The 15,327-nt window shown below is 54.4% G+C and overlaps 6 protein-coding genes across 6 annotated transcripts; 4 read left to right on the forward strand and 2 right to left on the reverse strand.

Annotated features, from left to right (window-relative positions):
- Positions 1-2,836: 2,836 nt before the first annotated feature.
- Positions 2,837-3,239, reverse strand: MAM_05337 (DNA-directed RNA polymerases I/II/III subunit 10; the record flags this gene model as incomplete). The annotated part of the gene is made up of 4 exons (XM_040824135.1): positions 2,837-2,891; positions 2,948-3,034; positions 3,094-3,155; positions 3,204-3,239. The coding sequence occupies 4 exons, from the start codon at positions 3,237-3,239 to the stop codon at positions 2,837-2,839; spliced, it is 240 nt and encodes a 79-aa protein (XP_040677847.1).
- Positions 3,240-3,555: 316 nt separating this feature from the next.
- MAM_05338 (WD repeat-containing protein 75) lies at positions 3,556-6,567 on the forward strand (the record flags this gene model as incomplete). Its single annotated transcript, XM_040824136.1, has 3 exons — positions 3,556-3,872; positions 3,922-4,733; positions 4,787-6,567. 3 exons carry the CDS (start codon positions 3,556-3,558, stop codon positions 6,565-6,567), a joined length of 2,910 nt encoding a protein of 969 aa, XP_040677848.1.
- Positions 6,568-6,992: 425 nt separating this feature from the next.
- MAM_05339 (Oxoglutarate/iron-dependent oxygenase) lies at positions 6,993-8,221 on the forward strand (the record flags this gene model as incomplete). Its single annotated transcript, XM_040824137.1, has 2 exons — positions 6,993-7,192; positions 7,249-8,221. The coding sequence occupies 2 exons, from the start codon at positions 6,993-6,995 to the stop codon at positions 8,219-8,221; spliced, it is 1,173 nt and encodes a 390-aa protein (XP_040677849.1).
- Positions 8,222-8,517: 296 nt separating this feature from the next.
- On the reverse strand, positions 8,518-8,971 carry MAM_05340 (putative protein family SERF; the record flags this gene model as incomplete). The annotated part of the gene is made up of 4 exons (XM_040824138.1): positions 8,518-8,587; positions 8,682-8,752; positions 8,830-8,901; positions 8,963-8,971. The coding sequence occupies 4 exons, from the start codon at positions 8,969-8,971 to the stop codon at positions 8,518-8,520; spliced, it is 222 nt and encodes a 73-aa protein (XP_040677850.1).
- A 1,509-nt stretch (positions 8,972-10,480) lies between these two features.
- Positions 10,481-13,233, forward strand: MAM_05341 (glycoside hydrolase family 55; the record flags this gene model as incomplete). Its single annotated transcript, XM_040824139.1, has 7 exons — positions 10,481-10,873; positions 10,953-11,039; positions 11,113-11,167; positions 11,238-11,348; positions 11,400-12,228; positions 12,250-12,989; positions 13,061-13,233. The coding sequence occupies 7 exons, from the start codon at positions 10,481-10,483 to the stop codon at positions 13,231-13,233; spliced, it is 2,388 nt and encodes a 795-aa protein (XP_040677851.1).
- A 724-nt stretch (positions 13,234-13,957) lies between these two features.
- Positions 13,958-14,886, forward strand: MAM_05342 (DNA glycosylase; the record flags this gene model as incomplete). Its single annotated transcript, XM_040824140.1, has 2 exons — positions 13,958-14,250; positions 14,301-14,886. 2 exons carry the CDS (start codon positions 13,958-13,960, stop codon positions 14,884-14,886), a joined length of 879 nt encoding a protein of 292 aa, XP_040677852.1.
- Between the last annotated feature and the right edge of the window lie 441 nt (positions 14,887-15,327).

Consider the following 15,327-nt stretch of genomic DNA (forward strand, 5'->3'; position numbering starts at 1 on the left):
CATTGGCAGCTCGGCGGATGATGGCAGTCAACTCGAGCAGAAAGACTGTTGGTCAATTAATGTGAATCGCAGCACCATGAGAGCGACAAGCGTCAACCAGAGCATTCGAGTCGCATACGCTATGCCCCAAATAGATGTGAGCGTTTTGTTCCCACAAGCAACGCGTAATGAAGAGCGAAGCTTCCAACGGGCAAAGCTGTCTGGCTCTTCTCTTCTCGATCCAATCTGGTGTGGCATCCAAATCAGCCTAGGTCCGAGCTCTTTTCGCCATCGCCTCTTACCGCAACGGCCCAGAGCTCTCTCTGTCCCAGCCAGTCACATATCGCGTTACTCGTGGTTGTGGAGGTTGAGGACGGGCCCCAATGCGGCCAACGCGTGGGGCGCAACAGGCCTCGGCGCTTAACTCTGGCGAGTAGGTTGACGGCGGCTCGCTTCCGGCAACAGGTGGCATTCGTTGACAGACATTCCCATCTTTGAGGGGTGTGATGTGCCGGGAGCTGGCTCCATCGTCTTGCATGCTGATGCTGATGCTGATTGCCCGCCTTTGCCCTGCTCATGTGGGAGACTACCGTGCTTATGCCTCAGGTATGCTTTGTATGCCATGGAGGATTCGTGACGCGAAACCTCTCGGCAGCGTGCAACATGACGGGCGGCTTGGGAGGGGTGTCCGAGATGATATCAATGGACCTGTTTCGTAGCTAGTAAGCACCTCTTGCCTGTCTTGGGGTTCTGCAGAGCGGAAGCCAACATTCTGGTCGGGCTGACTTGTATGATATCTTGACCTGCCAAGTTCTTGCCTCGCAAAGCATCCAGCCACGAGCTCGCAGCGCTTGTGTGACCGACGCGCTCGGAGCATAAACTGGTCTAGACTGGTATTTTGTGGTATCTTGACGGGTAACATTTGACCTTGGCTGCTCCTGTTCGAACCACGTCTCAGCCTTTGGAAAAAAGCACGACAACAACCCAAGGCGTGTCATATCCACCGCTACTCTGTACTGGCAATGGTAACTACTGCGTATTTGTCGTGGACGAACCCAAGACGTAGGCTTTCTTGGGCTTGTTTCTCAATGGCTGGTTTGGTCCCAAAGATCTGGTCACGGCGGCTTCGACACCGAATCAGGTCTGGCAAGTGGAGCCACAGACCTGAATGAATGACTGGGGGATTGAAATGCCTCTGGAAACAAAGTCTTCTCAGCAGAAAATAGAGTCGACACCGTTGGCTCAAGGCGATTTTGCGTGCAGGTGAGTAATCTGAAAAGGAGGCCATGCCAAGTGGGGAAGTACAAATTTTGGAAGTTTGCAATGGGAAGGAGCAGTCCCCATGGGCCATGGCAACAGCAAGGGTTGATGCGTGCGAGTCTCCCGGGTCCTAGATGAGATCATTATCAACGCTTGCCGAAAGAGCTCGCTCGCTCGGACTGACACATCCTGGCAAGCCATGCGCAGTGCGTCCAGCCTCGATGCGTGGTAGCTGGATGACCGCAGTTACTTGATGCCCTCGCAAACAGCCAGCACACCGTGAACACCGCAATCCATGGCTCTATGCATGGGTTCCACGGCAGCCAGCTTGATCGGGAAACCAAGTCTGCCCGAGCGGGAAGTTATTGGCTAACGTAGCCGCGATATGGCCGTCAATTGCAGACTTTGACCTCTCCAGTCCTGCGCGACGCTAATGACGGCCTGATCAATGGTTTCAGGTATGACAGCAAGCCAAGTTGAAAGCATTGCGTCGTTTGCCGCCATGAGCTTACACTAATGCGGATACGATTTATATTTAGCATATTCTGGACCGAAACACGGAGCAACTCGGCAGCTGGGAAAGATAGCAGGCCTGTCCTGAAATTGTATTGCGGTTATGAAATACAGCGTATTCATAAAGCCTAGTCCTGAACGCGCTATTGGAGACTGGTCTGATGCGTTGCCGGAAGCCGACACCCTGCTTAGTTCGTGTCGTCAATATGCCGCAATTCAATCAAGTATGTTTTGGCTACCATGAATGATGTACTTCTGGCACACACAGCGAGCTTGCGACTTAATTAAATGAGGCATAACGTACGTTGTCCAAAATATCTCCATTCACCACTATAACACAATGTGCGAGTGCACACTTGGCGGTAGCCAAAATCCCTTCCTATGGCATGGATCTGAGTAGCAACGGGTAAGTATCTCGATAGTTGCCGATGTGAGAAATGACCAGAATCACGGCCGGAGAAGAAATTCCGCTGTTGAGTTACTCTGCTCGAATACTTTGGTCATGAGTACTCGATGGATTCACGGCTTGACTTTGGCCAGAGTAACGGTGACCTGCTATATCTGGCATCCCGAGCTGAACATGGAGACCAGCCCAAGAGGAAGTCGCACAGCTCAATCCTTTGGTGTGTAGCGAATAGGTATTAAGATGACAACGAGTTGTCTCAGGCAACAGGTCATATCCCAACCGTCATCCAGTAACACTATTGACCAGAGTAAAGATTTGAACGAGTATTTGTCAACTTGAGTCTCTTGAATGGGTCCTGATGAAAAATCGGAAAGTGAAACCTTTTCACTGCTCGGTAAATACGACAGAAAGATATGGAAACTTGTCTGAGTTCTGTGCTTCTGAAAGGAGGCCTTGTCCAACGACCAGGGTCGGAGACTTCAATAGAACCAGCTCTTGGCAGGGACCTGGCCGTATTGGACTTGACTCTCGAGAGGCCCGAGAACAAGCTAGCTTTTAATTTTGAAATATACCACAGTATGGCCTCACCCAGCGCCAGATCCAGCATCAAATCAAACAAACGAAAAAACGACCCAAAAACGCCGACTTATGCACTCGTTGACAGCAAATGATCCAGGCTCATGCCAGTTCGTTGAGTCGTTGCTTCTTCTCGTTTCGGCCGTCTGGCGTGTATCTAGAGGAATTTACTTAGCAACCTCCATATGGGAGAGACCAGCTCGTTTGACGTACTTCAACAGTTTCTCGATGAGATCTACGTGGGTCATGATCATGCGACGGCAGCAGTAGCGCTTCAGACCAAGCTCATCCATGGCGTCACTGGTAAACAGAGTTAGACATGTGTGTTTTCGATGGTAAATTGCCCAGTCAGTGCTTACCCGTCGGTTTTCTTCGGATCCGCGATGAGTTGGAGATAGCGTTCCCAAAGGTCCCCGGTGACCTGCAAACATTAGTAGCGGTAACATGTGGAATTTTCGTAAACGCGCACCTTTCCGCAAGAGAAGCACCGGATAGGAATAATCATGATAAATATTTTTCCTTTCGTAGCTGATGCTGGAACAAGTGTGTTTGTAGCCAGATGGACAAAAGGTTTGATCGTGACAAGGTTCTTTAGCTGATATTATTGATGGAAGCTTGTTCCTGAAAATGGCGTAATTCCGAGGTTTTGCCAGATGTCTTATCTTATCGGCAAAAAGTCCATTGGCGGGACCAAAATTTGTGTGCTAGCGCAGGCCCAGGCCGACTTTGTCGATGGGCTCAAAAATTGCCTGTGCAACGGCCCTTTGCTTCACCTGCCATTTGTACATTCAATACGTGTCTCGTAGATGACATCTGTGACGATGACTGGGATTAAGGGCCCTCGGGCCAAGGATGATAAAACAAAAAAGCGAAAGAGGGACATAAATGAAAGCGACATCAGATCGAAGAGACATAGACAACAGAGCCGAGAAGCCAAAGTCAATGGCGACGACGTGCGAACGCCGCCAAAATTGAAGCAAGGAAAACCCAACAAAGAAAATCTGGCCGTAGGACTCGGTGCTTTTCGTCAACAAGAAGTGATTCGGCAGTCTGATGATGGAGAGGCTGGCTGGCGAGTCTCAAAGCCCATGGGCGGCCGAATGTTGGACATTGATCCCATTCTTACGGAAGACGAACAGTGAGACACTCTTCAAATGATGCATCGGCTTGCTCTAACTCCTCGACAGATACCTCATCCTGACGTACAACACCTCTCTTCAAGTATTCAACGCCAACGACTCCCTTCTTGTTCGACGTATTCCAATTAGCACTCTCGACACGTCAGCTTCCAAGGGCGCAACTCCTGCTCATATTGTGGCAACTCGTCTGTCGAAACATAACACTCAGTTAGCCTGGGTGGCATGCTCCGATGGGAACATCTACTGTGTTAATTGGACGCAAGGCGACATCCCGACCCCGGCGTTTCAGACATCTTCAAGTACTGCGAAAGCCTTGGCGGTTATACCAGCGGCCTTTACTGAACACAAAGAGATCCTCTTGGTCGCGGAGTCGGAAAAACCGAGCCGCATGGACGTTGTCGCGTACCAATTAGTCGACGGTGACAAGCAGAAGTCAGCCAGTATTTTGACTCTCCAGAAGCCAGGATATGGCCTTCAAATCCTTGAGACCAGTGACGACGGCCAGGTCATTGTGGGGGCATTCCAGGATCGACTGTTCCTAGCAACTGCCTCTGCAACCACCGCTGAGAATCTTGACCAACTGCGATACGAAACGTTCTCCTTCGATTCTCCTGACCTCATCACATCCATCGACATGAGACTACATCCACGGTTCTCAGGGAACAAGAAAGGCCACGTGGGGACAGATACAGCTGTTGATGTCATTATCGGCGGTGCTAGGGGAGGCATTTATGTTTACCGGGATGCTTTGTCCCATGTCATGTCTGCTGGAAAGGCCCAATTTGTAAAGGATGGAATTCAAGTACAGAAGTACCACTGGCACCGTAAAGCCGTCCATGCAGTAAAGTGGTCAGCAGATGGTAAATACGTCCTGCGCTCATTCCAATCTGGGCTCACCGCTTACTTATTTCAGGGAACTATTTCATATCTGGCGGTTCTGAGAATGTTCTCGTTATTTGGCAGGTTGACACATCGAGGAAAGACTTTCTACCTCATCTGTCTGGGAGCGTTGAGAACATTGTGGTCTCACATACTGGCTCCTCCTACGTTGTCCACTTGGATGATAACTCGGCAATGATCTTGTCCACTGCTGAAATGAAGCCTACTGCTTACATTGCCGGAATTCAGTCAGCGGCTGTCGACGTTTCAGAACCAAAGGACCTACTTGTTCGACGGGTGTGGAACATATCAGAACACTCACGACGACCCATCCCTGCTGCTATTAGGCCTTCAGAACCATCAAAATTCTACGTTTGCGTTGGCAACGGCCGCCAGGAGACCTTGTCAGGAAACCTCTCCATGCCGTTGATGCAGTCTTTTGATTTGGAGTCATTTACTAGCATTTCGAAGCAAGCGCTGGCACGAACACAACCCACAGATGTTAATCTCAGCAGCAGAGGACACCCAATTGACGAGCCGATTGTTACAAACATTGCATTCTCCGGAGACGGAAAGTGGCTTGCTAGCATTGACGAGTGGAAACCTGCGCCCAGAGACGTGGAAAACATCTCTCCAGACCTGAGAGTTCAGTTCATGCGCGAGAGGCACGAGATTTACCTCAAATTTTGGCAAGTTCGAGATGGTGCTGAGTCGATGGATTTGGTGTCCAGAATCAACGCGCCTCATTCTACCACCTGCCCAGAATCAGTCCTAGACTTGGCATCTGATCCTACGTCAAACTGCTTCGCAACCGTCGGAACTGACGGGATTATACGTCTGTGGAGACCGAGACCTCGGCAGCAGAACGGGGTCGCTTTGAAGGACGCGACCGGTCAGGATGCTGTGTCTTGGGGCTGCGTTCAAGTCATTGGTGTCGGCGACGGCACTGGAATCGAAAATGGCACAGACTTTACGGATCCAACCCAGCATGTTGAGGTCCAGGGCAGAGTTGTCTTTTCAGAAGACGGCTCCACGTTGTTTGTCGCTTTCGGGGCCGTTGACTCCGGGGCCATATACGTGGTTGACGTCGCGTCTGGGCAAATAGTCAAGACCCTTGAGGGGCTGTGGGATGGCAGACTTCAATCTCTTCAGGCCCTAGGTTCTTTCATTATCGTCTTGTCCAACGACCTGAGGGTGTATGACGTCGTTGGCGACGGGCTACAATATGGAATTGTAGTGCCCAAGCTTTACGGAGTCAATGAGCTGCATCAACTTGCCGTTGACCATACCTCGGGCCGCTTTGCTGTCACGCTCCCTATCGGTGGTGCATCGAGCATTGGTGTCTTCGACCCGGAAGATCCAGAGCCTTTGCTCGTTAGGAGCACGCCGCATAGAATTGTGAGCCTTGTGTCGGCCCCGGGGGCAAGTGGATTCATTGCACTTGACGACGCGGCCCAGGTCTGGGTAATTGCCGAAGGCTCTGACCCGTCGTCTATTGCAACGGTTCAGCCACTACAAGATCTCCAACTGGACGGCTGCTCCGGGGCTGTCGCCACAGACACGACGACCGCAGAAGTACTCGAGACAGATGAAACGGACGCTGCCAGCGAAGATGACACGGACGACGCCAAAGAGGCAGACGACGACGTTGACATGGGCGACGACGATGAAGACGATGCTTACGGCAGTGTCATACCTCAGCAGTCGTTGACGGAAATCTTTGACGCGGCACCCGCATTTGCCGCCCCATCTATCGAGGACATGTTCTACAAGGTGACGGGGCTTTTGGCCAGAAAGCCTGTTGCCGAGCAATGAGGGGGCGTCACTGGGAGCATTTTGATGTATATACAACGGAGACGTATGCACAAGGCGCATTTGTCATTTGTTCCTGGGAGAGCCAGCTTCGGGTATGACGACAGCAATATATACTGTACTTTCCAACCGAGGTCAATGCAAAGTGAACTGAGATGACGTGAAAGGATGCAACTCGGGGATCCGATCCCCCCAGTGGTCCGGCAGTGGCGCTGAAAAGTGGCACCCGGGGAACCGAATCCCGCCAGCTCGACAGAGGGGTCATGCGATTACGCCATTCCTATTCTCGGAGCACGTCAAGAGAGCGCGATGGGCTGCACCGCCATGCCGAGCGTCTTGCTTTCTGCTACCGACTCACCCGTCCGGCTGGCGAAAGGAGCGGGAGCAACGCCCTCGGTTATATGTCCAGACAGTGCGGACGCGACACAATGTCATTCACTTCCATTCCCATCCTCGATCTACAACTCGCCCAGGACGAGGCCACCAAGCCCGCGTTCCTCCGACAGCTGCGCCACGCCCTCCTAGAAGTCGGCTTCTTGTATCTCCGGAACGCAGGCATCCCAGACGAGCTGGTCCAAGATGTCATCTGCAAGGGCAAAGGGTTCTTCGACGTGCCCCTCGAAGAGAAGTAGGTGCTCATCCGCTCCCGTACTCGGAGCACGGCCCCGGGCTAACACTCGCCAGGCTCAGGATCGAGATGAGAAACGCCAAGTCATTCCTGGGGTACTCTCGGCTCGCTGCCGAAGTCACGGCCGGCGAAACCGACCACCGCGAACAGATTGACCTGTCCACCGAGCATACTGTGCCGCTGCCGAGCGCGCCTCTGTACCACAACCTCCTGGCGCCTAACCAGTGGCCGGACGAGACGTACGCGCCTGGCTTCCGGGCCACGTACACCGAGTACATGAGGCGCATGGGCAGCATGTCCATCTACTTCACGTCTCTCATCGCCGAGGCAATCGAGCTGCCTAGCGACGCGTTCAACAAGTACTTTGACGAGGACCAGCAGCACAAACTCAAGATAGTAAAGTACCCTGACATGGGGGAGCTGGGGGCCGAGGGTGAGGGCGAGGGCCAAGGGGTCGGGCCGCACAAGGACAGCATGCTGACGAGCTACCTGCTCCAAGCTACGCCGCACCGTGGCTTGCAGGTGCAAAACGTCCAAGGGGAGTGGATCGACTGCCCGCCGATTGATGGCACGCTGGTGGTGGCGATAGGGCAGGGCATGGAGGCGTTGACGCAGGGCGTCTGCGTGAGCACGACGCATCGAGTGCTGTCGCCGTCTGCCGGGTCCGGGGCCAGGTATTCCATCCCATTCTTCCAGGGGGCCAAGCTCGACGCCGAGTTTGACGATTTGGAGACGGTGGGCGTGGGCAAGGTGCCCGAGGATGTGAAGGAGCAGAGGAGGCGGGTTGTCGAGCGGTCGGGCGGGAGGATTGATGATGTCGAGTTTACCTTTAGGGCGGGGGCGGCGGCCAGGACGTTGGGCGAGGCTACGCTGAGAAACAGGGTCAAGAGCCATCCGGACGTTGGGGAGAGATGGTATCCGCACATCTTGAGGGCCATCAGGGAGGAGCAGGCTGCGGCAGCCAAGAGGAGCGCTGCAGAGAAGGGTTCAGCTGCTGGTGCTGCTCCCAGGGCGGTCGAGGCTCATTGATGGCATGCGTGGTGGATTGCATGTGTACAAGGCGGGATGTGTGGGAGGACGCGGCGAGCAGACATACAGAACGTTGATCTCGTATAACAAGGTGCATCACAGGCCATCACCGTGTCGACAACTTAGTACTACGTCCTCCTCTGTCCACTGCCGCGCCCACCAATCTCCCCTGGTGCGGGGGCCAGTGCTAAGTGAATCGTGTCTATGCTTTTTCGCTCATCCCCTCTGCCCCAGACTCCTATCGACTTGCACGACGGGGAGCCTCGTCTGAAGACGGCCCAGCCTGACGAGGGCGACTATAGAGTCTTTCCGGGGAAGCAGGCGCCGATGTCCTTGCTATGCTTGTTGGTAGCATGTTCTTGCAGCCTTTGCGCGAAAGAAGGAGACGTTAGTTGACAGCGTTTGAAGATTGAACGAGTCGATGCCGGAGTCGGAGGGAAGAAGGGACGTCGATACGTACGCAGGGCCCTTGGTGGTGGACAGGAAGGTAGCCTTGCAGACCTGGCATTGAATATTCATGGCCTGCTGGTTCTGGAGAGAGCACATATCGGCGTTAGAAAAGGAGAGCGTTTTCACGGACAGGGCAACGCAAGGGCGCAGTGACATACGACTTTGAGCTGCGATTTGGCAACTTTGCTGTCCTTGGCGTTGCGCTCGCGCTTCTGCTGCGCCTTGGCTCCCTAAGCGCCGAGTCAGCAAACTCGTCGTGAGAACCCGAAGCCAAGAGGCATTCTCGCATACGTTGCCCATTTTTACGACGATACCTAGGGAGATGGAAGCAGGAGAAGCCTAGGCAGTGTAGACGGGGTGATGGATTAAAATATGCCGAGACCTCGGGGAGTGTCGGTGGAATCAGGAAGAAGTCGAACGGCGACAAGGCAAAGCCCCAGCAGAGTTGGTGAAATGACGCGAGATTTCGGGCTGCTGTCGAAACCTGGACTGTGCTCTAGCTATTGACGAGATGGCTGGCAGGATATAGTCGAGTGGCGAGGTTGTCGATTGTCGATGATGGAAGTGCGCGAGAGAGGAAATCAAAAAGGGTCCGGGCGGCATCAATTGATGCTAGTAGTACGGAGTAGTCAGTCGCTACACCAAGACACCACATGCAGCAGACGACATGTGGAAAATTTGCCCCGCCCTTTTCGGCCACCCACACAAGCGCACGTCCACGTCCACACACATTATGCATCACAATTTTACACACTCGCTTGACGACTCCGACTGCAAACGCCTACATACCTAGGTACTTGAGCCCGGCTGAGGGTTGCAGTGCAGCTACCCTTCCTTGCTCGCCCTGCAAGCTCACGTCTTGCGAGACCACACATCGAGGCGGGAGATCGTCGTGTGCTTGTTTAGCATCCGTCTCCGCACGCAGCACGTTTTATTTTCGGTTGCAGCACATGCAGGACCAAGGGTCAGAAGGACGATCCAAAGGATTGGTGGAAGAAAAGACAAAATATGCCATCCTACTCATGGACATGTTTCTTGCCAAGTTCTTGTCGGGATGAATGCCTGCCACAAGGCTGACCTGGTGAGACACAATGACCATGGATCTGCGGCGCAAGAGCTCGATACATCTTCCCGGACCATTCCTGGATGCAAAACTACGCGCGCATCTTGAGATGCTAGGTTCCCACGTCGCCCCTACATGCGAGCTTTTGGGAATACCACGTAAACAGCCAATGGATTGCTTACTTGTTTGCATGTGCTAGATGTTGCAAACAATGGCACACTCCCTACCCATTCTCGAAAACCTAGAACAACGTCATGATGCTCATACTCGCCGCAGTGGAGTCGATGGCCCTGCTAATCAGGGGAATCTAGGCTGAGCGAATTGACGACATGAGGTTACACTCGTGCAAGACAGACCCGATCCACCGGCTCCTCGCCTTGCCTGCTCTCATTTGCGTGATATTTCGAATTCGGAACGAAACACAACGCCTAGGAGACGCGCGGCGATCCCTCGACACAAACAATACGCCCAGAAATGGACAAGTGCCTAGCTTCAGGCTAGGCGCACTTCATTGTCGGCTCTCTAGGAGAGGGTCATGGTGAAATGTCTTCACATAGAGTTTTGCCTTGAGAACACGATGTACTACGAAAGAGAAGCCTGTGTATCTATGATTCAACGTGCAAGACGTCAGACACTTGTGTTTCTTGCTACTCCAACTGCTTTTGCGTGCCAGTAACCCATATAGGGGAGAATCGAATACAAGAAAAAGTACATAAAGAGCCACGACACCCCCCTCACAGTCATCTATGCTCTCTCCGTCCTACTTCTTGTCAGTGATACTTGCATATGAGGAGATTCTCATCAGCGTCATTACCACGCCAGACGCCATGGTTCACTTGACCGCAGCCGTCGCGTCCCTCCTAGCAGGCATAGCCTCTGCAGGGCCAGCGATGACTGATCAATCTAATAGAGGCATACGAAACATCAGCTCCAAGGTTGCTGCTGCCGGTACCAATTTCTGGTACGCTGGCATGGACCACGCCGGGAACGCGCGTGGCTATGCTCCGGATCTCGGGAACGATTTCTCTTACGACATCTTCAAGTCTGTAAATGCTGGAGACGGAGGCGCCATCCAAGACGCAATTGACAGCAACAACGGCAAGCAACGACGATCCAACTGGTGGGCTTCTCAGCCACGAGTGCGTGCTCGCCAAACCGAGGGAGGGCTCTCTACTTGTTATGATTCGATGGCACTAATGGGTACGATACACCTCTTAGGTTGTATTTCTCCCCCCCGGAACATACGAAGTTGGGTCGCAGATTCAGATGCGCGTCGGCACTGTACTCATGGGAGACGCCACTAATGTAAGACGAAGACGGTATTGCAACGACGACGCAAGTGATGTTTTCCCGGCTGACTTGACCCATCCCCTACCAGCCACCTACTATCAAGGCGTCCAGAAATTGGCGAGGAGAGCGATCACTCGTCAATGGTAAAGTCATCAAAAACCAGCCGATGAGAGAGACATTGCTGACTGACAAAATCCATGTCTTTGTTATCAGGCCTGGATCCGCGAACTGAGGAGCTACCCCATGATGGCAAGCTCCACGGCGAGCTTTCATTTACAGTTGCCTTGAAGAATTTGATTCTAGACACGACAGAAATTGACGGAAGTAAGTCTACTTTGCGGAACCTTTTTTATAGACAACACTAATCAACGCCAGGCTCAAACTTCAACGCTGTCAACTGGCGTGTCGCTCAAGGCGCACACATGCAGAACATCAAGATTATAATGCCGACCTCTGGCCACGATGGCGGCCACACTGGTATCTTTGTCGGGCAGGGCTCCTCCCTCGGTGTATCCGACGTCCGAGTTGAGCGCGGTTGGAACGGAATCTGGCACCAGGCGCACCAGCAGATGGCGTATAAGAACATTGAGTTCTTCCAGAACACCCGCGGCATGCAGATTAGTGGAGGCAACGTCGTGACCATCACCAGCTCGACGTTTGACACCGTCTACCAGGCTGTTACGCATGACGGCGGTTCTCCGTGGGTAGCCATGGTTGATTGCAAATCCATCAACTCTGGAGTCAGCTTCTCGACGACGCAGTATCCGTCTCTCCTCATTGACAACCTGGAGAGTGATAACGACGGCACTGTCGTAGAGTGGCATAACGAGCAAGTTCTTAGCAGCGCCCGGCACGTCGACCAGTTCACCTACGCCAACACGTACGGCCAGCGTCCTGTCTACGGCCCAAACAAGGACGGCTCCAGCAAGCGCCCGGCCGCTCTCGTGCGAGCTGACAAGTACCCGTCCATCGTCGCGCCCAACTACGCCGACAAGACCACTTCCGACTTTGTCAACGTCAAGGATCCCCGGCAGAATGGCGGCCACAAGGTTCTCGGCGACCACACCATTGACGAGTCTGCTGCCCTCAACCAGATTCTCAAGGACGCCGCACAGCAGGGCAAGATTGCATATTTCCCTTTTGGAAAGTACCGCGTCGATTCCACACTCTTTGTCCCCCCCGGCTCTCGGATCATCGGAGAGGCGTAGGCCACCATTATGGGAAGCGGGAGCTTCTTCTCCGACGAAGCGAACCCCGAGCCCGTTGTGCAGGTCGGAAACGAGGGCGACGTGGGCGTCGCCCACATCCAAGACATGAGAATCACGGTGGCCGACAGACTGCCCGGCGCCATCCTCACGCAGGTCAACATGGCTGGAAACGTTCCCGGAGACGTGGCCATCTGGAACTCCATGATTACCGTTGGCGGCACCGCGGGCTCCGACGGCATCAACAACCACTGCTACGACAGCAACAATGAATGCAAAGGCGCCCTTGTCGGCCTGCACCTCGGCAAGTCGTCGTCCGCCTACGTCGAGAACACCTGGGTATGGGTGGCCGACCACAACTCCGAGGGAGGCGGCGGGTGTGCCATCGCGGCCAAGGGCGGCGTCCTGGTCCAGGCCACAAGGGGCACATGGCTGCACGCCCTGGGCAGCGAGCACTGGTGGCTGTACCAGCTCAACCTGTGGGAGGCCAGCAACGTCTTCGTCTCTATGCTCCAGGCCGAGACTAACTACAATCAGGGCTCCAACGCGCCGCAGGTCCCGCCTGCGCCGTGGAAAGCCGACGTCCAGGGGTGGAACGATCCCGACTTCTCGTGGTGCGGCGGCGGCGACAAGATTTGCCGCAAGGGCTACTCCAACTACATTACCGGCGGCTCCGGCATTCGTCATTATGCGAGTGCTGCGTGGGATTTCTTCAGCGGACCCGGCTTTCAGGGCTGCGACGATCCTTGGAGATGCAGCAGTACGTTTGACGCAATCCTTTTCTTTTTCGTGTCTGTTGAACTTTGGAAAAGTGTGCTAAACTCGTCCTAGATGTCATGCATTGGATCTCGAGGCAGCCGTCTGATGCCCAGATGTTTGGCGTGTGCTCCAAGTCGGCGGCGAATGTGCTGCGCGAGGCCAACGGGAACTTGATTCCGGCTCGTCCTGATTTTACTGGAGGCTGGCCTGGCCAGGGCTCGGACCTGGGTGTTTATAGGAGTTGACTGATCGAGGCGATGGATGAAGCGTTTCCAGTCGGCGTGTCTTGGGGAACAGGAGTGGGATACGTGTTTGAGCTTTTCAACGTGCATATTGAACTGTTTATATGTAATGGATTGGCAAGCAGGTGAAACCATGCGTCTATCTATACTGTGCCCTTTAGTCCCCTTGGTCCGGCGCCAGCAATCGTACTGATTTTGCGTACGCTATTGTTACACGTCGCAGAAGTGCTCGTGACGACGAAACTGACTGAGATTAGACTGGCCATGACTGTGAAGACGAAGCGGACACTCTCGCAAGGAGCACTTGGCTTGACAAGTCCGGCAAGGGGGATCTAGACCAGATCTGCCGGCATCGCGTTAGATGCATTATGTAAGTCAAGTTACGACTTGTGCCCACGGCCGCTCATTGGCCATTCAAGTACGGAGTATGGGCAACCAGCAAACTGTCAGATATAACGTAGATGATACTCCGTACCAAAAAGCCTTTTTTGAGCTACAAAAGAGAGAATTGTGTGAGTCGTATAAAAAGGGGCGCTCGGCTCCACGCTTCGTGTGCGCATTATCCTAATTCCGTGCGCTTACGTAGCGTGGGTATGTTACGGTATGCCTTGCCGTGCGACACAAACCGCCATGTCCACCATCGACAACTCCATCTCGTGACCCAAAAGCCAAGCCTCACCCAACAAACCCAGCACCACCAGCTCGCTCGCCCGCCGTCACTCACAACATGTCTCCCGCCGCAGAAACAATATCCAAGCCCGAATTCGCCGCCCTCCTAGCCGCCTACCCAGCCCTCATAGACTCCATCCAGGCCAGAACCAGCACGTACAAGTTACAATCAACCCGTCGTCATCTCCCCCCCCCGAAACTAACCATCAAAATCACAGCATCCCGGAAACCTAACCAAGAGACCCTCAAAGACCTTGACACCTTCCGCTACCACCGGGCCCCGCTCCTCTTCAGCCAGCAATCCCAGCAAATGACCCTCCCACACGTCCAACGCCTCGTCGAGTGGAAACTGTGCGCAACTGCCGCTCCCCCATCCCAATCCCCTCGACCCATCCATCCAGCCAAGCTGACAAGTTGCAATGGCATCCCCCGCCCGCCAGCCGCCACGGCAAATTCCGCCCAACCCTCCAGTCGCTCATCTCGTCCAACGCGCCCCTCGCCGCGCAGCAAGCAATCTCGTCCGCCGTCAAGCTGTACCGGTCCAGCCCGCAGGCCAACGAGGTCCAGCCGGCCCTCGCCGCACTCACCCAGCTCAAGGGCGTAGGGCCGGCCACGGCATCCCTCCTGCTCAGCGTCCACGACCCCCAAAACGTCATCTTCTTCTCCGACGAAGCGTACCGCTGGCTCTGCCGTGGCGGTGCCGCCGCCGCGCCCATCAAGTACACGGCCGGAGAGTACGCAGAGCTCAGCCGGCGGGCAGACGAGCTCGCGCGCAGGCTGGGCGTGTCCATGATTGACGTGGAAAAGGCCGCGTACGTCGTCGTCAGAGGGGCCAAGGAGCGCGCCGAGCCTGCATCTGACAGCAAGAAGCGCGCGGGGGAGGACATCGACCAGGCCGCGGAGGAGAGCGCGCGCAGACGGAACACTGGCCGGGCCGGGATTCCCGACAAGGCTGGGCTGCGGAGATCACAGAGGCACAAGACTTGAGCTTGAGCCAGCTTGGGCGACGTCGACGCTTTTCAGCTTGCTACCTAGCTTGCGCTGTTTTGCAGGCCTTCCCCGACCAGCTGCCCGATAAAGTTAGCTATGAAGCTAGCCCAGAAGATTTGCTAGCCAGCCGTTAACTAGCCAGCTGGCCGCCGGACCGCCGAGCAACTAAGAGGGCAGCTGGGCTAGCTGTTGGGCCCTAGCTACGAGAAATACAGAGGACTAGGGCCTAGGTATAACTAGGTCTGGGCTAGGCCTAGCTAGCAACGCTAGGAAAAGGCCCGCTAGAACCCCCTTGCTAAAGAGCTAGAGGCTTTAACTGCAGCAATAAAGATCTTACAGCAGCAGCCTAGCTACTGATATAGCTGCTAGCCTGCACTAAAGAGCTCTATTACCTAGCTCTAGCAGCTCTCTTCTAGCTATAGAGGCTATACTAGAAAG

Source organism: Metarhizium album, assembly GCF_000804445.1.
Source record: "Metarhizium album ARSEF 1941 chromosome Unknown scaffold_13, whole genome shotgun sequence".
NCBI lineage: Eukaryota > Fungi > Ascomycota > Sordariomycetes > Hypocreales > Clavicipitaceae > Metarhizium > Metarhizium album.